The sequence below is a fragment of the Bombina bombina genome, chromosome 1 (assembly GCF_027579735.1).
Source record: "Bombina bombina isolate aBomBom1 chromosome 1, aBomBom1.pri, whole genome shotgun sequence".
Lineage (NCBI taxonomy): Eukaryota > Metazoa > Chordata > Amphibia > Anura > Bombinatoridae > Bombina > Bombina bombina.
The window spans coordinates 1136606583-1136633473 of NC_069499.1; the positions used below are offsets into that span (position 1 = coordinate 1136606583).

The following is a 26891-nucleotide window of genomic DNA, read 5'->3' on the forward strand; positions in this document are numbered from 1 at the left end:
AATGCCCCTTGGTCTTAGAACCGCTTTGTGAAAAGCCTTGGAGCAGTGGCTAATCCGAATGGAAGTGCCAAAAACTGGTAATGCTTGTCCAGAAAAGCGAACCTTAGGAACTGATGATGTTCCTTGTGGATAGGAATATGTAGGTACGCATCCTTTAAATCCACGGTAGTCATGAAATGATTTTCCTGGATAGTAGGTAGGATCGTTCGAATAGTTTCCATTTTGAACGATGGTACCCTGAGAAATTTGTTTAGGATCTTTAGATCCAAAATTGGTCTGAATGTTCCCTCTTTTTTGGGAACTATGAACAGATTGGAATAAAATCCCATTCCTTGTTCTCTTATTGGAACTGGATGTATCACTCCCATCTTTAACAGGTCTTCTACACAATGTAAGAATGCCTGTCTCTTTATTAGGTTTGAAGATAATTGAGACCTGTGGAACCTTCCCCTTGGGGGTAGTTCCTTGAATTCCAGGAGATAACCTTGAGAAACTATTTCTAGCGCCCAAGGATCCTGAACATCTCTTGCCCAAGCCTGAGCAAAGAGAGAAAGTCTGCCCCCCACTAGATCCGGTCCCGGATCGGGGGCTATCCCTTCATGCTGTTTTGGTAGCAGTGGTAGGCTTCTTGGCCTGCTTACCCTTGTTCCAGCCTTGCATTGGTTTCCAGGCTGGTTTGGGTTGTGAAGTATTACCCTCTTGCTTAGAGGATACAGAATTAGAGGCTGGTCCGTTTCTGCGAAAGGGACGAAAATTAGGCTTATTTTTAGCCTTAAAAGACCTATCCTGTGGGAGGGCGTGGCCCTTTCCCCCAGTGATGTCTGAAATAATCTCTTTCAAATCAGGTCCAAATAATGTTTTACCTTTGAAAGGAATGTTAAGCAATTTTGTCTTGGAAGACACATCCGCTGACCAAGACTTTAGCCAAAGCGCTCTGCGCGCCACCATAGCAAACCCTGAATTTTTCGCCGCTAATCTAGCTAATTGCAAAGCGGCATCTAAAACAAAAGAGTTAGCCAATTTATGTGCTTGAACTCTGTCCATAACCTCCTCATACGAAGATTCTTTACTGAGCGACTTTTCTAGTTCCTCGAACCAGAAACACGCTGCCGTAGTGACAGGAACAATGCATGAAATTGGTTGTAGAAGGTAACCTTGCTGTACAAAAATCTTTTTAAGCAAACCCTCTAATTTCTTACCCATAGGATCTTTGAAAGCACAACTATCTTCGATAGGAATAGTAGTGCGTTTGTTTAGAGTAGAAACCGCCCCCTCGACCTTGGGGACTGTCTGCCATAAGTCCTTTCTGGGGTCGACTATAGGAAATAATTTCTTAAATATAGGGGGGGGGACAAAAAGGTATGCCGGGCCTTTCCCACTCTTTATTTACTATGTCCGCCACCCGCTTGGGTATAGGAAAAGCGTCGGGGGGCACCGGAACCTCTAGGAACTTGTCCATCTTACATAATTTCTCTGGAATGACCAAATTGTCATAATCATCCAGAGTAGATAACACCTCCTTAAGCAGTGCGCGGAGATGTTCTAATTTAAATTTAAATGTCACAACATCAGGTTCAGCTTGATGAGAAATTTTTCCTGAATCTGAGATTTCTCCATCAGACAAAACCTCCCTCATGGCCCCTTGAGATTGGTGTGAGGGTATGTCAGAACAGTTATCATCAGCGTCCTCTTGCTCTTCAGTGTTTAAAACAGAGCAATCGCGCTTTCTCTGATAAGTAGGCATTTTGGATAAAAGATTTGCTATGGAGTTATCCATTACAGCCGTTAATTGTTGCATGGTAATAAGTATTGGCGCACTAGATGTACTAGGGGCCTCCTGTGTGGGCATAACTGGTGTAGACACAGTAGGGGATGATGTAGTATCATGTTTACTCCCCTCATTTGAGGAATCATCTTGGGCAATATCATTATCTGTGGCATTACTGTCCTTACTTTGTTTGGACACTATGGCACAATTATCACATAAATTTAAATGGGGAGACACATTGGCTTTCATACATATAGAACATAGCTTATCTGATGGTACAGACATGTTAAACAGGCTTAAACTTGTCAACAAAGCACAAAAAACGTTTTAAAATAAAACAGTTACTGTCACTTTAAATTTCAAACTGAAAACACTTTATTACTGAATATGTGAAAAAGTATGAAGGAATTGTTCAAAATTCACCAAAATTTCACCACAGTGTCTTAAAGCATTAAAAGTATTGCACACCAAATTTCAGAGCTTTAACCCTTAAATTAACGGAACCGGAGCCGTTTTCAAATTTAACCCCTATACAGTCCCAGCTATATGCTTTGCTGAGACCCAACCAAGCCCAGAGGGGAATACGATACCAAATGACGCCTTCTAGAAGCTTTTTTAGCGATTCTTAGATCCTCACACATGCATCTGCATGCCTTGCTCTCCAAAAACAACTGCGCAGTAATGGCGCGAAAATGAGGCTGAGTCTATAACTAGAAAAGCCCCCAGACCAAAAAAGGTGTCCAACACAGTGCCTGCCGTTTTTTAAACGTTCCCCAAGATTATAATGCCAATTATAAGCTACAATCTGCATAATATGCCCCAATAAAGCAATCGTTTTAGCCCATAAAAATGTCTACCAGTTTTTAAGCCCTTTTTTAAGCCCTTTATTCTTTTATATTTGACTAAGAAAATGGCTTACCGGTCCCCATGAGGGGAAATGACAGCCTTCCAGCATTACATGGTCTTGTTAGAAATATGGCTAGTCATACCTTAAGCAGAAAGGTCTGCTAACTGTTTCCCCCAACTGAAGTTACTTCATCTCAACAGTCCTGTGTGGAAACAGCAATCGATTTTAGTTACTGTCTGCTAAAATCATCTTCCTCTTACAAACAGAAATCTTCATCCTTTTCTGTTTCAGAGTAAATAGTACATACCAGCACTATTTTAAAATAACAAACACTTGATAGAAGAATAAAAACTACATTTAAACACCAAAAAACTCTTAACCATCTCCGTGGAGATGTTGCCTGTGCAACGGCAAAGAGAATGACTGATGTGGGCGGAGCCTAGGAGGGATCATGTGACCAGCTTTGCTGGGACTCTTTGCCATTTCCTGTTGGGAAAGAGAATATCCCACAAGTAAGGATGACGCCGTGGACCGGACACACCAATGTTGGAGAAATAAAATTATAAAATAATAATCTGTTTATCAATAAAATGCTCTTACATAATACAACATTTTTCAAACTAGACAGTCCCTTTAAGGTTGTATTCACAGAAGTGTGCAGTCTACATATTTCACCTCATGATATTACAAAAACACTGAGTATCTGCACAGCTTAGAGTAAAAGGGAGGAAGGAGTTTAAAAAGGACGTAATTTTCTTTACAGCATTAAAAAGACAAATATTATATTTTCTTTCTTTTTAAAAATAAAAAAAAAAAAGATATGGACTATAATTTTTTTTGTTAAAAGGCCATTATAGCTGAAAAATGACATGCTCTAATGCGTAAAGTGCTGCAGGGTCGATTAGGCTTAAAATCACATGCTCTGTGCGTTTAACCCCTGCAATAGCTTTAAACACAGCAGCTGATCCAATCAGCAGAGTTAGTTGGACATCAGTAGTGCGACTAGCGTTGCTGATTGGATCAGCGGTGTGTTCTGCTCGGGACCAGCAGTGCACAGCAGTATTTCTTATCTGTGTTTAACCCAATTGCAGGGGTTAAACACAGTGTTGCAGGGTCGATAGTATTAGGGCATGTAATTTTTCAATTAAAATGGCCCTTTTAAGCTTTTGGAGGTGTATCCCTGTTGATCTGTAGCGCTACTAAAGTTATCAGCCAGTGAGCAACTGAGACTCAAGTGTAATGTATGCACAAATATAAATGTTCTGTTCATTATAAAAGTTTCAACTGATTGCAAATGAGAGAAGAGCAAGAGATCAAGTTACAATTAGTTTATATAGTAAGATTTTTTTTTTATTTATTATTATTATTATTATTATTATGTACCTTTAATTTACTAACCTTAACCCAACAATGCATTTAAATAATAAGGTTATAAAAATAATGGGGTCTAAAGACAGAAACCTTTTTTTTGTAACATTGCTGATGTTCATTACATAGGACACACATATGTACATTGACCACTACATTCATAATTCTCCCTCCCCCCAAGTTTCTTACTCTCTCTTTTCTTGGGTAACCTGGGTCAGTAGATGAGTCTTCACATCCTGTTCTGTTAGACGCTCCCCAACTCCAACGAGAAGTTTCTGGGCCTTGGAATCCACATCTCCAACATCCACACCACCCTCGTGGTGGAACAACACATAGTCCCCTTCACGGGCTGCATAAATGCAGACATAAAATTCCTCCTCCTGCATGATAAAAAGAGCCCATTTTACACATATATGTATATACACACACACACACACATATATATACACACACACACAGTATCTCACAAAAGTGAGTACACCCCTCATATTTTTGAAAATATTTTATTATATGTTTTCATGTGACAACACTGAAGAAATGAGAGACTTGTAAATGTAAAGTAGTGAGTGTACAGCCTGTATAACAGTGTAAATTTGCTGTCCCCTTAAAATAACTCAACACACAGCCATTAATGTCTAAACCGTTGGCAACAAAAGTGAGTACACCCCTAAGTGGAAATGTCCAAATTGGGCCCAATTAGCCATTTTCCCTCCCCGGTGTCATGACTCGTTAGTGTTACAAGGTCTCAGGTGTGAATAGTGAGCAGGTGTGTTAAATCTGGTGTTATCACTCTCACACTCTCTCATACTTGTCACTAGAAGTTCAACATGGCACCTCATAGCAAAGAACTCTCTGAGGATCTGAAAATAATAAATTGTTGCTCTAAATAAAGATGGCCTAGGCTATAAGAAGATTGCCAAGACCCTGAAACTGAGCTGCAGCACGGAGGGCAAGACCATACAGTGGTTTCACAGGACAGGTTCCACTCACAACAGACCTCGCCATGTTTGAGACATAGACGTATGAGTGCTGCCAGCATTGCTGCAGAGGTTGAAGGGGTGGGGGGTCAGCCTGTCAGTGCTCAGACCATACGCTGCACACTGCATCAAATTGGTCTGCATGGTTGTCATCCCAGAAGGAAGACTTCAAAAGATGATGCACAAGAATGCCCGCAAACCGTTTGCTGAAGACAAGCAGACTAAGAACATGGATTACTGGAATAATGTCCTGTGGTCCGATGAAACCAAAATAAACTTATTTGGTTCAGATGGTGTCAAGCGTCTGTGGCGGCAACCAGGTGAGGAGTACAAAGACAAGTGTGTCTTGCCTACAGTCAAGCATAGTGGTGGGAGTGTCATGGTCTGGGCCTGCATGAGTGCTGCCGGCACTGGGGAGCTACAGTTCATTGAGGGAACCATGAATGCCAACATGTACTGTGCCACACTGAAGCAGAGCATGATCCCTTCCCTTCAGAGACTGGGCCGCAGGGCAGTATTCCAACATGATAACGACCCCAAACACACCTCCAAGACTACCACTGCCTTGCTAAAGAAGCTGAGGGTAAAGGTGATGGACTGGCCAAGCATGTCTCCAGACCTAAAACCTATTGAGCATCTGTGGGGCAACCTCAAACGGAAGGTGGGGGAGCACAAGGTCTCTAACATCCACCAGCTCCGTGATGTCGTCATGGAGGAGTGGAAGAGAACTCCAGTGGCAACCTGTGAAGCTCTGGTGAACTCCATGCCCAAGAGGGTTAAGGCAGTGCTGGAAAATAATGGTGGCCACGCAAAATATTGACACTTTGGGCCCAATTTGGACATTTCCACTTAAGGGTGTACTCACTTTTGTTGCCAACAGTTTAGATATTAATGGCTGTGTGTTGAGTTATTTTGAGGGAACAGCAAATTTACACTGTTATACAAGCTGTACACTCACTATTTTACAATGTATCAAAGTGTCATTTTTTTAGTGTTGTCACATGAAAAGATATAATAAAATATTTACAAAAATGTGAGGGGTGTACTCACTTTTGCGAGATACTCTATTTCTAAAACTCATTTGAAATTAAGGCTAAAGGCCTGATGATCTACACCTCTACACTCTGATGAGATGATCGAATACATCTCAGTACCACGGGGTCCCGCAAAGACTTTTAAAAAAGTATTTTTTTTCTTAAGAATTATTTATCTTGCTATGAATTCTGGATGTGAAGGAGAGATACCAACATTGCCAAATAATGCTTAAAAAAAGCCCACAAAAGATTTGGCAAGATTCTTCTCCATGCCGGCGAGTTTTCGCAATGTCTTTTAATCATGCATGTGTCAATTATGCAATTCTACTATATTTAATGCTCACTTAAGGGAACATAGAGTTCATAGCTTTTATAAGTATATGAGTATGTAATTGGCTGATGGTTGTATTATGATACAGGGAAAAAATTAAAGCTTTGAAATTTGAGAGGAAAAAACCTACAATTGGTTTAATAAAATAAGTGTTATTGCCGTGTCTTCTTTTTACTATATATTTGTTGATTATACAATTACACTGTCTTCAATAGCCCTTTAAGAGAAAACAGCATGTTACAAATATATTTTCTGCCCATGATACAAGAAAGAACTTGTTCATTCTTTAATTACTAGCCAGACATCTGTCCCAGAGTTTGCAAGACACAATATAATCACTAGTTACTGAGGCTACAACTATTAACCCCCTTTCAGGGTCTTATCTATTAATAATCTGAAAACGATGTTGAAATGTATAATTGTGGCACTGTAGAGTCTTGAGAACAGCTAGTCATGGGCATATTTAAAAAAAGAAACAAGTCAAAAATAAAAAAACTATCATGATTCAGATAGAGCATGCAATTTAAATAATAATTTTAAAAAAAACTCCCATTATAAAAAAAATGTGGTCTTTTAATACACACACTTTGAGACACCAGCTCCACCTGAACATGTGCAAGAGTTCACAGTATGTGTGTGTTTTGTGATTTATGTTTGTCTGTCAAATGGTACATGGGCAGGGAAAAACAGAAGTAATTAAAAAAAATATATAATATAATTATATACACACACACACAATATAAAAAGTCTACACACCACTGTTAAAATGTCAGGTTTCTGTGAAGTAAAAAAATGAGACAGAGATAAATCATTTCAGAACTGTTTCCACCTTTAATGTGACCTATAAACTGTACAACTCAATTGAAAAACAAACTGAAACTTCTAGGTGGAGGGAAGTAAAAATAAAAAAAAATAAACTAAAATAATATGGTTGCATATGACATTTTAACAGGGGGTGTGTAGACTTTTTATATTATATATATATATATATATATATATATATATATATATATATATATATATATATATATATATATATATATATATATATATATATATATATATATATATATATATATATATATATATATATACACACACACACACACACACACATATACACACACACACCAATATATTTGCGTAAGGGAGACCACGGAGAGAGAAAAGAAAAGGAGAATGGCACTACTGTGCTAGAGATGTCCTAATAATTGTATTACAATAATATTGTATATTACAATGTAGGATCAGGTGCTGTACACTTGAAGAATCGGAACAAAAAGTAGGTGTGACCTAACAGCTAAAGTGTAGCACTCATCATCTCTATAATAGCCTAATTGTGTGATAATAACTGTATTTATTACACAAGTGTCCATATTAAGACAGAAAATATTTCCCTGTAGGGGAAACAGCGGTTAAAATTTCAAACTTTATTACATGAAGATTAAAATTGGGACAAACGTTAAAAACAACAAGTGGTAGAGATCGATCCTAAAAATAATAAATCATAAAGATTTAATAGATTACAGACGGACCCAAAATAATATAGAATACAAGCATTCTATATATCTCTGGGTGTATGTAACATGGTGTGAGTAATACAATGTAATCTCAAGTTACACAAAGATAGTGTCAGCGTAATATCAAGGAACGCTCAAATAGTAATAGTTGAATTCAGCTCTGCATCCCAACACTAACCATAAAAATAACCATATATACCTTGACCATATAATATACCATATAATGGCGATAGCCTGGTTGTGATTAGACGTTATGGTGAGAGAAAATACTGATGGAGTTGAAGAATTATTCTATACAAAGTGTTTATATTATCACTGTAAAGCTGTTGAAGGAGGCAAAATAAAGCCCATATTATAATACTGTATGAGAAAAAATAATAGATAAACTTGAATTCGCCTCGCCAAAATAGCCACTAGTTAATTCCCTTGATAATGTACCAGTTATAAAGATACAACTATACAACAGCTGGCCCCTAAGAGGAGCTTGCTATTAGCGAGACACTGAGATCAGGATAGTGATTCACTATATTTAGATATGGTGGTTACATGTTATGGATAAGTAACAAATGTTGGTGTTCAACTTAGTAAGTCATTGCGCTTGAACAGTAGTATTAATATAAAAATGATAGCCACAGTCAGTTCTATAATGTTGCAAATAATTGATATATATCCGAGAGACTACAATAGAAAATACTATCAAAGAATATACTTATAGGATGGCAGCGGCATATAATTGTTACTAAAAACAGTTCAATTTATCACTTGGAGGACTTATTATAGGTGCACAAAGTAATCCTCTCAAATGATATTGGCAACAGTGTGCAGAGTAGAATTTAGTAAAGTATATAGGTATTGAAATAATTAAAGTACCTAAGGAGTAGAAATCATCACTTAAACATAAAAACTGGGATCCTCAGTTTTTATGTTTAAGTGGTGATTTCTACTCCTTAGGTAGTTTAATTATTTCAATACCGAGATAGAACAATGGGCAACAATCAACAGAAACAAGTTTTATACTGGGAGATATCTCTCTCTGGGATATCGGTAGTAATATAAAGGGCTCTACTAGCAACTTAATATTTTATTATATATCTTACTAGATTCAATTCTACACACTGTTGCCAACAACTAGCGTCTTAGCGTTACATTATATACTTTACTAAATTCTACTCTGCACACTGTTGCCAATATCATTTGAGAGGATTACTTTGTGCCCCTATAAGTCCTCCAATTGATAAATTGAACTGTTTTTAGTAACAATTATATACGCAAAGAGGGCTACATAGTATTAACACAAGCTGCTGTATTTAACAGGTAATTTACAATAACCTTGCATACCAGTGCTTTCTCTGTATTCGTTCTGTAATTTGAAAGCTTAATATGTATGCCGCTGCCATCCTATAAGTATATTCTTTGATAGTATTAACTATTGTAGTCTCTCGGATATATACTAATTATTTGCAACATTATAGAACTGACTGTGGCTATCATTTTTATATTAATACTACTGTTCAAGCGCAATGACTTACTGACTAAGTTGAACACCAACATTTGTTACTTATCCATAACATGTAACCACCATATCTAAATATAGTGAATCACTATCCTGATCTCACTAATAGCAAGCTCCTCTCAGGGGCCAGCTGTTGTATCATCTCTTTATAACTGGTACATTATCAAGGGAATTAACTAGTGGCTATTTTGGCGAGGCAAATTCAAGTTTATCTATTATTTTTTCTCATACAGTATTATAATACAGGCTTTATTTTGCCTCCAACAGCTTTACAGTGCTATTATAAACACTTTGTATGGAATAATTCTTCAACTCCATCAGTATTTTCTCTCACCATAACGTCTAATCACAACCAGGCTATCGCCATGATATGGTATATTATATGGTCAAGGTATATATTGTTATTTTTATGGTTAGGGTTGGGATGCTGAGCTGAATTCAACTATTACTATTTAAGCGTTCCTTGATAATACGCTGACACTATCTTTGTGTAACTGAGATTACATTGTATTACTCACACCATGTTACATACACCCAGAGATATTTTCTGTCTTTATATGGACACGTGTGTAATAAATACTTGTGACTATTTACAATTAACAGTTATTATTACACAATTAGGCAATTAGAGAGATGATGAGTGCTATTAGGTCACACCGATATATATTCATTGTCTTATTATGCATTTGTTTTTTATGCAGTTCTACTGTATTCAATGGTCCATTAAGCATCTGTAATCCTTCACTCTCGGACCTCACCTGTTTGTGAGGAACAAATGGCTCAATCAAGAAATTTTTCAGGATGCCTCTTGCTTTGGCAATCTAAGGAAAAAATAAAAGGTTTAATGAGAAATCTGACAAACCAATACGCACTGAAATGTAGACATTTTTGTGCATTGTTATTTTCTGGTTTATAATATCTGAATTGATCACTTTTTAAGGTTTATACAGAGTCATACCTAGAATGGTTTTAAATGTTGTATATATATTATTTTATGTTACCTGTATAGAGATACATTTGAATATATATATTGATGATCACTAGGTGGCGATATGAGATGCAACTCCTGATGAGAGGCCACAAGAGCTATTTAAACTGTGATTCAAATGTATACAAAACATAATTTACCCAAAACATTGTGTCACAGCTTGACTCAGAAATGGGCATAAAAAAATATTATCCTTCTGTGTCATGTGGTTTCATTTCTAAAAGTAAGTTATACGTTTCCCCTGTATAACAACTGTTTTGGTTTCAATGGTTTAATGTTTAGAATGCCAGAAAAATTCTTGCACGAAATGAACCATCACAACAGCTGTTGATGGACGTTAAGAATTATGCTTCTTTGCCCACTGCCTTTTTCCTACCTAGGATATCTAGTACCTTCATGACAGCTTTGACATATTTCCCATGCATGACAGAACATGCAATGTTTTTTTCCACACCTATGGCCTATACAGAGGAGCTTCATGAAAGACAATACAGTAAAACACTATCAATTCCACTAGAAAGCTGATCACCTATATAGGTAATATGTTCTGATTTATTCCCCAAGGAAATTCAAAGTTGCAGCTTATAATAAAATCTAGCAAAATATATGAGCTAAATTGCCCCTACCTACACTGTTTACCACTATTAACTGATTATTGATGATCAAGCTTAAAGTGATCCCACATACGGCATGGTAAGACCGCTGTGGTAGATTTTTATCATTTGTGTATGCTGAGCTATTTACAAAGCAGTGTGATATTTCAAATAAAAAAATGTTTTAATGAATGCAACGATTAAAAATTCAGAAGGCGATTTCTTATTTTTCTTCAGTCTGAGACACCCGAGCATTTCAACCTGCGTTCTGACAGCAGGCAGCAAATCAGCCTGATGGAGTGGAGCTCGCTCATATCACAAAAGTCATGCTGGGAATTCATCTTGTTAATTGGGGCGTCTGACAGCTCAGCAAAGTATAGAAAACCAAATCTTTTTGACAGAAGAAAATGATTCATGCATAACAATTTTCCCTACAGTCAGCTACAAAATGTTATTTTTGGGATTCCGTAAATCTAAAAAGCTAAATGCAGGTGCATGATAAATTTTTATATTAGTATTTGTCATGGGGTCTATAATATGGCAGATATGATTACTCAACTGTTAATGAACAGGACATTGCCTTTAAAACAGTAGTCATAGGAATGCACAGAAAATGGTGGCTACTTACAGTGGTCTCATGTCCCATTCGTTGCTTTAACCAGCTCTTCACTTGATCCAAGTTTAGGTTTATACCAACCAGTCCCAGCTTCCCCCTGCGCTTGATCAGCTGGTCTGGCTTTACCACCAGAGGCTACAAAATGGTTTAACAGTTAAAAAGCATTTGGATTTGCACAAACTCAAGACATTTAATGCAATCTATTCCATGGGCTACATGACCGTAAACAATAGTGGAGATAAATTAAGCTCATCCCTAGAATGAACTTCTGAACATCAAGGTAAATAACATTATGATACTACTTCTGCCAAAGCTATTTATAATCAGGGGCTGAAAATTATACATGGCATTGAGGAAACATGCAGGATGTTGATGAATCAGGATAATGTTGCAACATTAGTAACCTATTTGGCCAGAGCAGAGGAGGTAACCTGAGCGTGCAGCCAATGACTGTGTGGAATATAACAATGTTCTGCACTTCCATTTCTAACAGCAACTGAAAAGCTCACAATTTCAAAAAGTAATTAAAGGAAACGGGGGCAAAAGAAATAATGAAAATATATTGCTAAGTGTTATTTATACAGTTTATAATTTTACAATCTCGCATTTAAAAAGGGATATAAACCAGTGTTTTGTTATTACAACAATGAATAGAAATCATTGTACTATGTATTCATAATTTTAAAAGGATTTAAACTTTTACTTTTTATTTTTTTACATAATTTTTTTGTGTGCAGGGTTGATTACTCCCTGTCACAGCTCCACGATGGGGCTGTGGCATCTACAGTAAGGCAAAGGTATAGCTTTTCATTTGATGTGATTGCTAAAAGACACCTGCTCCGTTTTTGCTGCAGAAATCATGTCATCTCTCGTATCTCACTAAAGGCAGTGCTTATTTTGCAAGAAAACAAACAAATTGTTTGCTTTTTTTTAACATAATGTGTTACATAAATATATAATTAAATAGTGGCGCTTTGGGTTTTTTTGTTATGTAAAAGAGCACTGCTTCATATCCCTTTAAAGTTCACTGTGATGCAGTACTTTCCACCAGATGTGATGCATCTACTTTGTAATATGTAACCAGACACAAGTCACATGGGTGGGGTATTACTTTTTTGCCAGACACTGAGTAATTTAGGCATCAGTCACTATCCTCATAACGGAAATAAAAGTTTACTTTTACCTTTTCTATGTTGTACTGACCCATTTCAAAACATACGCAAACTGTACTTGTAACCGTATTATCTGTTTCATTCTACAGCGAGTCTGACAATGCATTCCAATAGGCTCATTTTCCTTGCAAAGCACAGTGACCTTCCATTTTCATTAGCAAATTACTGAGCATCATAGCAGAGTTCATTCTGTACAGACTCTTGTTCCTCTACAGCAATGACTTAACTCAATTAGGGTGTCTGATGATTAAATACATCTTATTGACTGGGATATAGGCCAGATTCCAAACAGATACTTTGCTGACGCATGGAGATTTAATCAATGCTGCCATCCTCAATGTCGTTTGAAAATATTTGCATTAGTGAAATAACGTGTGATGTTTATGGAAAGCTCCATACTTTTAATACAGCTCTGAAATATGGATACATCAGTACATTTAAAAGGGATAAACAAATGTATTTCATGATTCAGATAGAGCATGCAATTTTAACCATCTTTCCAATTTATTTCTATCATCTAATGCGGTTTGTTCTCTTTGTTCTGGTATCCTTTGTAAAAAGCATACCTAGGTAGGCTTAGGAACAGCAATGCACTACTGGGAGCTAGCTGCTGATTGGTGGCTGCACTTATATGCCTCGTTACCCGATTTGTTCAGCCAGTCCCAGTAGCACATTGATGCTCCTTCAACTAAGGATACTAAACGAATAAAGCAAATTTGATAATAGAAGTAAATTGGAAAGTTGTTTAAAATTGTATGCTCTGAATCATAAGAGAAAATGGTTGGGTTTTAGGTCTCTTTAACAGAGATCTGTGATATATGGACATAAATGTTAGACCTGTGTCCCATAGAAAGCTCCATATTATGTAGCGGAGGTTTAGAAAGTTATATGTGAAATATAGAAAATGTATATAATATTCAGCAATATACGGGTTGAGTCTGGAAGACTCAGTATATCTGATAATGATGTTTGTGAGGCTGGGAAAATTCTATTCACATGTAGCATGGGGTCTAAGTGAAGATTTAGCTTTCCCTAAACAAAGACAGCTGTTTAAAAGTTCAACTTACCTCAGTGAGAAGCCATGGGTGCTCCTGTATTAGTTTGTCCCAGTCTGTGTCGTAAGTGACATGTGCATATTTAAAGCGATTCTGCACTGCAGCGGCTGTACAGATATACTTATACAGGAACTCTTTGCCTGTCTGCTCAGATATTGCTTTGGCTGACATGGTGGCTCAGGTGTATCAGGGAGAATACCTGGGTGTGATATAAAGACATAAAATGTTAGCATGTGTAGGTAGCAGACCGCAAACCATCACATGACAAGAGTAAGTATATAAACGTGTTTCTATGGACACAAAATCAGTGTATAGGCTGTATAGAGGGGACAGCAAATTACTGTACAAAACACAGTGAGGATTTAGCTCTGTGCAGTGAAAAACAGTCACTATCACACTGCAAAAGGGAGTTTCAAGAAGCTTACAATTTACTCTTGAATATTGATGTTTCTAAGTTGATTTTTTTCTACCTTCCTATGGTATTTACACTTCCGACATCAAGTACAGTTGTCTGTGATTAGACTGAAGGAGACCAATTGTAGGAACCTAATAAAACTCACCAACCCCCTCTTTTTGCAGCTTTTTTTTTTTACCAGCGGTGAATTAAAAGGGACCTAATTGCACAACTATGCATCTGGAAAAAATTACAGGACGTTGCTGGGGGAATACAGTGAACTGAGCAATGAGTAATCAAGAACTACAGTAAAAAACACTGCAAACAAAATATATGGACTACTTTGATTATAGGTAAAACACACTGAAGGGAAATACAGCTAAATGATCAACCTCCCTCCATACCAAGACATTTCAAATGGATAACTTTCATATATGTCATAAACAGCTTTTTCATTTACCCCTTGACTGCCAGAGAGAGTAATAAACTGCAGATTTATATGCAGACATAACAGAAAATATTAGGGTTTTATTATTTTTCTACAAAATCTTACTAAACATTTAAGTGCTTACACTAGCAGGGCAAGTAATATGACTTGAAGAGACAGCACATGTGTTTTAAAAGGGACACGAAACCAAAAAAAATAAAAAAAATTCTCTCATGATTAAGATAAATTATACATTTTTTTTTTTATTTATTTTTTTTATTCCCATTTAGTTCTGTCATCAATTTTGCTTCATTTTCTTGGTTTATTTACATTGAAGAAGCAGCAATGTACTCCTGGGAGCAAGCTGAACACATTTCAGCAGCTAGCTCCAAGCTGCTAAACCTATCTAGATATGCTTTTCAACAAATTATATCAAGAAAATGAACCAAATTAGATAATAGAAGTAAACTGGAAAGTTTTTAAAATTGTATTCTCTATTTTAATCGTGAAATACATTTTTTAGGTTTAATTTCCCTTTAAGAACAATCGAGAGGAACGTTCTGTCAGAGGGGTCAAACTGTTTTGCTCCATGCATATGTTTCATATAAAAATAAAAAAGTCTCACTTTTTTCATTAGAATACGGAGGCTTTATTATATTCTATCTATGAATGTGCATCAGCTCTCCCTATAGACTGAAATTATGGGGTGCTGAATAAGACTGTTGCAATTACTGGTATCCTTGTTTTTAAAAAGGAAAAATAAGTCAAGTTTTATTTTATCCACGTTGGGGCTCCTTGGATCGTTACTTTGTATCTGGCAATTACTGATAAGTAGTTTATATAAAAAAAAAAAAAAAAAAAAATTGGGATAAGCTACTGTTTTGCCTGTGGTCACTGAATTTTACAAAGTAATTTTTTTTTCTCTATATGAATCGTTAAATTCTGATCAGAACTAAAAAATAAATATACATACACCAACTTCTAACCCAGAAGGCTTATAAAAATGACACATGCCCAAGACACTAATGAGCCATTAAAGGGACACTGAACCCAAATTTTTTCTTTCGTGATTCAGATAGAGCATGCAATATTAAGCAACTTTCTAATTTACTACTATTATCAAATTTTCTTCATTCTCTTGGTATCTTTATTTGAAAAGCAAGAATGTAAGTTTAGATGCCGGCCCATTTTTGGTGAACAACCTGGGTTGTTCTTGATTGGTGGATAAATTCACCCACCAATAAAAAAGCGCTATCCAGAGTTCTGAACCAAAAATTGTCTGGCTCCTTAGCTTATATGCCTTCTTTTTTAAATAAAGACAGCAAGAACGCAGAAAAATTGATAATAGGAGTAAATTAGAAAGTTGCTTAAAAATTGCATGCTCTATCTAAATCACAAAAGAAAAAAAAAATAGTTTCAGTGTCCCTTTAAGGTAGAAAAGCATTACTTTTTCAGTATAAATGAATGTTTAGTTAGCTAAACTGTCTATGTACACGAGAGGAAATCCTGTTTTCTGATGCTCCAAATGAACTTCTAGGTAAGTGTTCTAGCGTCACCTTGCCACATCAGCTCATATGCAGATTATTTACACGGAACCCAACATGGTAAATTATGTCAGTGAGACGGATGAACAGAAACTAAAGTATGTTGCTAAACGACCAGACACACCCCAATAAGATTTTTTTTGTAGTTAACCCTCCAAGAGTTACGTACACCTATGGTTTAAAAATAAATAAGTAGTCTGGTTTTAAATAGGCAGAGAAGATGACCATTTGTTTAGGTCTGGTATCTTTTATGATTTCAAGATAGAGCAGACACTTTTAAGCAACTTTCTAATTTACTCCTATTATCAATTTTTCTTTGGTATCTTTATTTGAAAAAGCTGGAATGTAAGCTTAGGAGTCGGACCATTTTTGGTTCAGACATGGGTAGCGCTTGCTGATTGGTGGTTACATTTAGACACCAATCAGCAAGCGCTACCCAGGTCTGAACCAAAAATGGGCCCACTCCTATGCTTACATTCAAATAAAGACACCAAGAGAACAAAGAAAAATTGATAATAGGCGTAAATTAGAAAGTTGCTTAAAATTGCATGCTCCGATTTTTATTTTGACTAGACTATCCCTTTAATAATACAAATATAAATGAGCACATGCACATCTCAAGCAGTCACTGTGTATCATGTAGGAGATCAGGGTTCTGTATTACACATAATGCACTTAAATCTTTGTTGGGTAGTTAAACAATTCCATTTTTTAGATTTAAAAATGATAGGAAAAGGAATTTTGCAAGGTTTTATCATGATGTGCGATTTAACATTTTACAGAGAATCGTTTCATTTCTCAATTAATAATTTTGCTAACATACACAGTAATTGTTTTCTTCAGGTCTAAAATGTGTTAGTCTTTCTGACTTCACAAACAGAATGCCCTATTTTGATTGTGCAATTAAAAGTAAATCTTCACATTATAGTTAGCAATTTCCCTACCAGGTAATGAAAATTAATGGATCAATGTATTCACAGATATCCAGCTATGCTAGTTGTATTTAAAGTTGCTTCAAGAATATCCTTTCAAATAGTCTGACTCTTTTCCACTCACAAGAGGAGGTTGATTTCTGCTGCCTCATCTTGTTTACATATCTTTTCTACTGAAATCTGTTACTATCTGTAATCAATTTAACACACTCCAGCAGGTACAATGGAGAAACATTTTACAGTACACTGTCCATTTAAAGTGAATGTAAGTTTGCGGAATGAGCGCCTGGTTTTTAAAAATCCGATTAAAAACAGAGGCACTTTTATTCATCAAATGTTACATTTCACTGGTTTTGTTAAAATACTTAGCTTTCCTTCTTGAAAGCCGCTCCAGCGCTTCCCCCGCACGTCGCAAGCCTCTTCATATGTCAGCAATGACGATTCCGGCATCCTCCAATGACGGCTTCCCCCTGGGGGAATCTTTGCTTAAAGCAACGCTGTGATTGGAGGAAGGCCGGGATCGTCATTTCTGACATAGGAAGAGGCTTGCGACGTGTGAGGGAAGTGCTGGAGCGGCTTTCACAAAGAAAAGGTAAGTATTTTAACAAAACCAGTTAAATGTAAAGGGTTATTAAAAACCGGGCACTGGTTCATCAAAATTTACATTCACTTTAAGCACCTCATAAAACGCTCCATTTCATATTAAAAATGAATGTAATGTACAAATTGTGTGGGTTATTGCTGTCGTTTTAGCACAGCAAATTACATAGATTTACTTTAAGGAAGTGTTGAACATGGGAACCTTTTGTTCCCCAGTTTTTAAACACACAAAAAAAAAATTAGTTTTTGCAAAAACATGTGTTTAGCTTCACTAACTGAATAGCACATGTGTACTTAAAGGGACATGAACCCATTTTTTATCCCTTTCATGATTCAGATAGAGCATACCATTTTAAACATTCCAATTTAGTGTAGGTATGGTAAATTTACCCCATAGTTGCAAATACCACTGCCATAGAATGCTAAATACATGCATGCTCCTAAGCTCCTAGCCTACCTAGTTTTATTCTTCAATAAAGGATACCAAAAAAACAAAACAAATTTGAGAACAGAAGTAAATTGGAAAGTTGTTTAAAACTGACCAATTATGAAAATGTAATTTTGATTTAACTGCCCCTTTAAGACTTAAAAAGGTACAATATACAATGAACAGTAAATTATGCACATCAATAGTGTTACAGGCATGATGAAATCTGTTCACATCTGAAGGATAATAGCAGATCCAAGAAGTTTCATGAAGTGCATAACCCAATTTACTGCTATTATCAAAATTTGCTTCACTTTATTTTGGAATCCTTTGATGAAGGAGCAGCAATGCACTACACAGAGATAGCTGACACATTCAGTAAGCCAATGACAAGAGAAATATGATATTTGTGCAACCACCAATCAACAACTATTGCCCAGTAGTGCATTGCCGCTCCCGAGTCTGCCTAGGTATGCTTCTCAACAAAGGATTCTAAAAGAATTAAGCAAATTAGACAATGCTATCAGAATCATGCACGACTGAAACCGGCAAAATTCTGTTCCACTATACATCACAAATGCATCATTACTTAAAAGGGACAGTAATGGTTATGTAAGAAATTACTATGGAAATTACTCACCCCAGCTGTAATAGCTTATGAATACCTCTCTCTACAAATACAGAAGTAAAGACCCACCCCACCCATAGTTGCGCTGCAAGAGTATGCACTGGCTGCCCAGCAGCCTAGGCTTTTTTTCATATATGTAAGTACAGGTAGGTTTACGCCAGTACAATTAGCACCATTTCACAATAGCACCTGTTCCTAGTGATCACTGTTGAGGAAGTTATTAAGCTGAAAACAAAAGGATTTGAAGAAGAGTTTTGCCACATGCATTTATAGAACAGCACTATGATAATGTACAGCAGGAGGAGAGTAGTTTGCCATGTTTGCTTTCTTAAGAGGCAAGAACAGAGAACTGTAAAAAAACTAAATTTATGGTTACCTGATAAATGTATTTATTTCCGGATATGGTGAGTCCACGGCTTGAGTAATTACTGTTGGGAATATCACTCCTGGCCAGCAGGAGGAGGCAAAGAGCACCACAGTTAAACTGCTAAGTATCACTCCCTTACCCACAACCCCCAGTCAATCGACCGAAGGGAAATGTAGAAAAAGGAGTAACACAAGGTGTAGAGGTGCCTGAGGTTATAGTAAAAAAGAACAACTGTCTTAAAATAAAGGGTGGGGCCGTGGACTCACCATATCCAGAAATAAATTTATTAGGTAAGCATAAATTTTGTTTTTCTTTCCTAAGATATCGTGAGTACACGGCTTGAGTAATTACTGTTGGGATGCTCTTGCTCCATATCAGACATGTTGTGAAACAGTAAATATACTTGTACAGATAAGTTTCAAAGATTTTAATATTCAATTAAAATAAGCCAAGGAAAAAAAATCACTTTAAAATTTTATCTCAAATTAGGATCGATCCCCAGCTAAAATTATGTGAGAAAAGTTAAGAAAAAACATTTAATAAACATCAAATAAATAAACTTCTAATACCCCTAAGGCAACCCCACACCTCAATTACTGAGGTGCCTTACCGCTACCAATTAAGACCAGATCACCCAGAAATGGAGAAAAACTACTTTTTCCTCAGAAACGTTATGAAGTAAAGCTGGTCATGTGACCGCAACTGCCAAGCTCAAATTACTGCTGCGACACAGAGAGGCACTAAAAATAGCTTCCTGGTACACTGAGTACCAGAAGTAACTATTTTTTTCAAACAGGACAGTTTAAAATGTTGCATCGGTTTATTTTAAAGCAAAGGGGAAATGAATAAACTGCTGAAATAGAAAATTCAGCCTTTCAGTTTAAACTTGTATTGTAAATATGTGTCAGAAAATAAAGCCTAATAAAAACATGTTACCCTTTCTTTTTAAAAGAGTTTAAATGTTAGTTTCACACATGCTACAGTGCCTGCTTTATGCCCCAGTGTAACCCATACAAAAGGATTATCTATGTCCCAATAAAAAAAGCAGTGTTTTTAATTTTTAAGTGCATGGTCTCCATAACTGGAAGAAAAAACACTTACCTGCTCCGCTGCCCGGCATGTAGACAGTTACAAGGTATGAGAAGACAGTTCTTCACAGAGACCTTTGAAAAAGAAATAACAGAGTAGCCAACTCTGGCTTTCTAAACTAGGGCAGCAATTGTTAGGTAAACTCAGTAAGTACCTCTTTACAAGTTCCTAACTGCTTTAAAGCCATCACTACTCGACTGCAAGGAATGACGTGGAATACGGCTATACACCAAAACTTGCTTGTAAAGAAAATCAAAAAACTTTTCTTCAGACAACTAAACTTCACTTCCTCCATGAACAGAAGGCAAAGAGAATACTTAGAGTAATACTTAGCAGTTTAACTGTGGTGCTCTTTGCCTCCACCTGCTGGCCAGGAGTGATATTCCCAACAGTAATTACTCAAGCCGTGGATTCACCATATCTTAGGAAAGAAAAATGTTATCATGCATATAAAAGCAGTAACATATTAAAACTGTTTTTTAATGCTGACCTTTTTTATATTGAAGCTAACAGGAAGTGTTTATCTATGTGCATGTTAAAAACACGGTTTAAAAAAGTTCTCACAAGCATAAAAACTATTTTTTATATCACTGTTTTTACATGCACAGCATTCATTTCTGGGGTTTTAATATAATATAACAACACATACATACACTACTGTCAATTTTAAGAGGGGCCTGGAACCTAACTCATTTACTTACATTATAACTGGGTTAATTCTACAACAATTTCTTTTACAACTGTTTCTTCAAGAACAGAATCTGGCGCAAACTGAGGGCTATCTGTATAAAAGTATATGCCAGCGGGCAGTATGGCCAAATAGTATTTCTTCTAACCATGTTGTTACATTGAACTAGCACATGCTCCCTTCACATCCCAGCTTGTGCGAGATAGGATGCAAAATGATTTCAGATTGCAAGCTTCTTTCAGGAAGTGGCTTATGATGGACCTTAACTCCCTATTCCATATATCTATACTTAGAATAAATGTCTTAGGCTAGTGCATGCACAGTACAACTTTGCTGGAGAAATTCAGCCCTTTACTGGACTATCCAAAAAGTGAGCTGGGGTGGGAAAATACCATAGTAATTTGTAATACATAACATTAACTGTCCCTTTAAATGAAGAGTGTTAAGAAAGCAAGTCTATTTTGAATTTAATAGTGTGATCATGTGTTAAATAGACTCATTTTAAATTTGTGAACCAGACCACAATGTTTAACTTCAACAGACCTCGTTTTATAGAACTATACCATTGGGGTTTTTTTTTTTTTAAAACCTGTCCTCAGGTCTCCCCAATAGGCCAGGTTTTCAGGATTACTTTGGATGATAGGAGGATAAATAACCATGTTTACTAATCATCGGATTATTTCAACCTTTTCTCTATTTCCGATATCCTCAAAATGTGTCCTGTTAGGGAGGCCTTAGGATAGGTTTGAAAAACAGTGAACTGTTCTTTTTAAATTTCACTTGACACACGTATTGCTAGACTGGGAAGGCCAAAAAGGCAATTTATCATGAGTCTGACAATCCATTTAACATCAGGGCCTTAGTGTTTTTATGTGCTGAAATGAATTTTGAAAGAAAAGAAAAAAAAAAAAAAAAAAAAAAATCGAGTTTTTTGATATGCTAGAAAAAAAAACTGCAGGGTAGATGGTAAAAACACAAGGTTTTCAACGGATGAATATTATATACCCTGAGAACTGCTATTACTATCCTGATTGACATTCCATGATAATTAGAAAGGTTTCAGAATAAAGCTTTAATACAGACACACCTTGTAAGTCAAACATAGTAACTGTGACATCAATCAAAATGAACAAAGATATTTTACTTATTGTAATTATTTAGTGGCCCGAATACCAGAATTAGACCAGAAGCTCTGCAGGGCACATGTAAAATGTTTGTTGCAATCATAATGAACAAAACATGCACTGGTGAGCTGAACACAAGCCTCTTGAGCTTTAACCCCTTAATGACCACAGCACTTTTCCATTTTCTGTCCGTTTGGGACCAAGGCTATTTTTACATTTTTGCGGTGTTTGTGTTTAGCTGTAATTCTCCTCTTACTCATTTACTGTACTCCCACATATTATATACCGTTTTTCTCGCCATTAAATGGACTTTCTAAAGATACCATTATTTTCATCATATCTTATAATTTACTATAAAAAAAAATATAAGGAAAAAAATGAAAAAAAAAACCACACTTTTTCTAACTTTGACCCCCAAAATCTGTTACACATCTGCAACCACCAAAAAACACCCATGCTAAATAGTTTCTAAATTTTTTCCCGAGTTTAGAAATACCCAATGTTTACATGTTCTTTGCAAGTTATAGGGCAATAAATACAAGTAGCACTTTGCTATTTCAAAACCACTTTTTTTCAAAATTAGCGCTAGTTACATTGGGACACATATCTTTCAGGAATCCCTGAATATCCCTTGACATGTATATAATTTTTTTAGAAGACATCCCAAAGTATTGATCTAGGCCCATTTTGGTATATTTCATGCCACCATTTCACCGCCAAATGAAATCAAATAAAAAAAATTGTTCACTTTTTCACAAACTTTAGGTTTCTCACTGAAATTATTTGCAAACAACTTCTGCAATTATGCCACAAATGGTTGTAAAAGCTTCTCTGGGATCCCCTTTGTTCAGAAATAACAGACATATATGGCTTTGGCATTCCTTTTTGGTAATTAGAAGGCCGATAAATGCCACTGCACACCACACGTGTATTATGCCCAGCAGTGGAGGGGTTAATTATGGAGCTTCTAGGGTTAATTTTAGCTTTAGTTTAGTGTAGTAGACAACCCCAAGAATTGATCTAGGCCCATCTTGGTATTTTTCATGCCACCATTTCACCGCCAAATTCGATCAAATAAAAAAAAAAAATGTTAATTTTTTTACAATTTTAGGTTTCTCAATGAAAATATTTACAAACAGCCTGTGCAATTATGGCACAAATAGTTGTAAAAGCTTCTCTGGGATCCCTTTTGTTCAGAAATAGCAGACATATATGGCTTTGGCGTTGCTTTTTGGTAATTAGGACGTTAAATGCAGCTGCGCACCACACGTGTATTATGCCCAGCAGTGAAGGGGTTAATTAGGGAGCTTGTAGGGTTAATTTTAGCTTTAGTGTAGTGTAGTAGACAACCCAAAGTATTAATCTAGGCCCATTTTGGTATATGTCATGCCACCATTTCCCCGCCAAATGCGATCAAGTAAAAAATATTCGTTCACTTTTTCACAAACTTTAGGTTTCTCACTGAAATTATTTACAAACAGCTTGTGCAATTATGGCACAAATGGTTGTAAATGCTTCTCTGGGATCCCCTTTGTTCAGAAATAGCAGACATATATGGCTTTGGCGTTGCTTTTTGGTAATTAGAAGGCCACTAAATGCTGCTGTGCATCACACGTGTATTATGTCTAGCAGTCAAGGGGTTAATTAGGTAGCTTGCAGGGTTAATTTTAGCTTTAGTGTAGAGATCAGCCTCCCACCTGACACATCAGACCCCCTGATCCCTCCCAAACAGCTCTCTTCCCTCCCCCACCCCACAATTTTCCCCGCCATCTAAAGTACTGGCAGAAAGTCTGCCAGTACTAAAATAAAAAGGTATCTCTTTTTTTTTTAAAGCATATTTACATATGCTGATGTGTAGGATCCCCCCTTAGCCCCCAACCTCCCTGATCCCCCCCCCAAACAGCTCTCTAACCCTCCCCCTCTACCTTACTGGGAGCCATCTTGGGTACTGGCAGCTGTCTGCCAGTACCCAGTTTCCCCAAAAAATATCGTTTTTTTCCCCCTTCTTTTTTTTTCTCTGTAGTGTAGCTTCCCCCCCAAAGTACAACCCCCCTCCACCTCCCAGATCTCTTAGATTTTTTTTTTTGATTTTTTTTTTTTTTTAATTATTTTTTACCCACTTCTCATAAAAAAAAAAAAAAAAAAAAAAAAATCTGTAGTGTAGCCGTTCCCACCCGCTTCCAAACCCGTGCACGCGCCTGCCCCCCCCCCCCCCCCCGTGCGCATCCCCAGTGATCCCGCCCCCCACCACTCCACACGGCCTATCGATGGCCGCCCACCCACCAACGATACTGGCCATCGATGTCCGGTGAAGAGGGCCACCGAGTGGCTCTCTGCATCGGATGGCCAAGGGGGGTTATTGCAGGATGCCTCGATATCAAAGCATCACTGCAATAACCGGAAAGCAGCTGGAAGCGAGCAGGATCGCTTCCAGCTGCTTTCCAGACCGAGGACGTACGCCATACGTCCTCAGGCGTTAAGTGTATTATTTTTTTTGAGGACGTATGGCGTACGTCCTTTGTCGTTAAGGGGTTAAAAAAAATACACCAATTACTTTTCTTTCAGACACAACAATTTGAGTCTCTTCTACAGAACAATATCTGAAACAAATTCAGAATGTAACAATTATGTCAAACACACCGTTAATATTAAATATCTAACATTTTTACTTTGTCAATTTCATCCTCTCTGAGGAAGCGTGATTGCAAAGCACGTGTCTATGTGGTGCTTCGTACATGTATGATTGACTTGTCTCTTAGAGCATGCAAGTGAGATAACTGATATAAGCATTATGCTATAACTCTATTTAATACTACAACTGCACCAAGGTTCAGGAGTCATTTTCTCATAGGAGCGCTAACTACAACTGTTACCCTTTCATTTGGAAACATAGTTTTGCCTTCCCTATTATCCCGTTAGGAAACAATACACACTTGTAGTCATACTGAATCATTGCTATTCAGATTCTAGAGAGATGATAAATCACACCTAACTTTCAGGTCTTCTCTAACTCTGCAGAGTTTTAACGTATGAATGTATAGGGATTCTATCAATAAATACTGTATAAGGAATGAATGGCTATTTTGTATCTATTTTTCTGTTGAAGTTCATAAAATAAACTTTGACCCAATATATTTACCTAGGGGAAAGCACTCTTTTTCTGTTGCGTATCTTGCAACTCATTTTTTAGTGAGTCTTTCCAGTGAAGTCACCCCCTCTATAGGTGCTAAACGTAATTTGAAAATAATTATAGCATTTTAAGTAAAACAAGGTGTTTGTACAACCGTATCAACCTCTTCATACTAAAACTCCCCCCATGTTCAGCTTTGGACCAATAGTACATTGCCACACCTAAGCTGATATTAACGATGTATTTAACCCCTTTGTGGACGTTAAACACATAGATATAGGCAAGTGACAGTGTGATAAAAATGCATTGGTAGTTGTGGAGGAAAACAGCACCCACTGAGCAGTGGATTGGAGGTAAATAAGGTCAAAAGTAGAGATAAGACAAGACACTAGCTCAGTGCTTTCCAAACTGTGTGTCGGGACACACTAGTGTGTCGGCAGCAGTGTGTAGGTGTGTCCCTGCTTCAGCACAAATTTTTTTTTACATTTTTTTTTGGTTTCTGACTTTCCGTCTGCCTGCTACGCATATCACATGATTGACACGTGATTGATACCTAGGGGGACACAGATCATCTAAACCTATTGGCGCAGCTCAGTGGGAACTGAAACTATTCAAAAAATAGAAAATAGGCAGCACTTGCATCAAAAATTTCAAAAGCTTTATTATCTTTCACTTGAAGCAAAAGGGTGACAAAGAATGAACGCCTGATGCGTTTCCCACCCCCTAGTGGCGTTTTATCAGAGAGGAACTGAAACTATTCCCATTGGCGGCACATTGGATCCTGACTGCACGTGTAGTCTCCTTAATTGGCTCCTGACTGCATGTATAGTCAGTGAGTGGGACAGCAGTGTTTATGCAGCGCGGGCAGTAGTCAATCGGACTCACCGAGCTCTGAGGGCGGCAGCTTAAACGCTGAGCTGAAGTCAGCTGGGTTTTTTTGCAACTAGCTCCCAGTAGTGCATTGCTGCTCCTGCTCTTGATATATGGATAGGAAGTGGAAGCTTAAAAATGCTTGATGATGAAATGCGAGTGTCTTTATCTAATATTCCACCAAATATTCAGAAACTATGTTCATCCCATCAACCTCATACACCCCATTAAAATAGTAAGAAGCTATTGGTGTTATTAAACTTTTTTTTAATTCTTGCACATAATTACTGTTACTTGTAAATACATTTTGTTATTATATAATTCATGTATATGTCCGTATCTCTTAAAACAAGTTAGTTTAACCTCCTTTTTGCTAGTACAACTAAATTACTGTGTCGCGAAATGATGTAGGTCTAAAAAGTGTGTCACCAACATGAAAAGTTTGGAAAGCTCTGCACTAGCTGTATTTTACTGGCCTACTTCAGAGTACGGAGAAAAATTGATAATAGGAGTAAATTAAAAATGTGCTTAAAATTGCATGCGCTATCTGAATCACGAAAGAAAAAAACATAATTTATGTAAGAACTTACCTGATAAATTCATTTCTTTCATATTAGCAAGAGTCCATGAGCTAGTGACGTATGGGATATACATTCCTACCAGGAGGGGCAAAGTTTCCCAAACCTCAAAATGCCTATAAATACACCCCTCACCACACCCACAATTCAGTTTAACGAATAGCCAAGAAGTTGGGTGATAAAAAAGTGCGAAAGCATATAAAATAAGGAATTGGAATAATTGTGCTTTATACAAAATCATAACCACCACAAAAAAAGGGCGGGCCTCATGGACTCTTGCTAATATGAAAGAAATGAATTTATCAGGTAAG

The 26891-nt window shown here is 36.9% G+C and overlaps 1 protein-coding gene across 2 annotated transcripts in view; it reads right to left on the bottom strand.

The window, feature by feature from the left end:
* Positions 1 to 26891, bottom strand: part of ACLY (ATP citrate lyase) — a 179777-nt gene that overhangs the window by 140157 nt on the left and 12729 nt on the right. For both annotated transcript variants that reach the window (XM_053698912.1, XM_053698904.1), the window contains exons 2-5: positions 13795 to 13981; positions 11568 to 11690; positions 10117 to 10179; positions 4173 to 4363 (exon numbers count right to left, since the gene is read on the bottom strand). In XM_053698912.1, the coding sequence (XP_053554887.1) occupies positions 4173 to 4363; positions 10117 to 10179; positions 11568 to 11690; positions 13795 to 13953 (536 nt within the window). In that variant the 5' untranslated portion in view covers positions 13954 to 13981. The remainder of the gene's footprint in view (positions 1 to 4172; positions 4364 to 10116; positions 10180 to 11567; positions 11691 to 13794; positions 13982 to 26891) is intronic.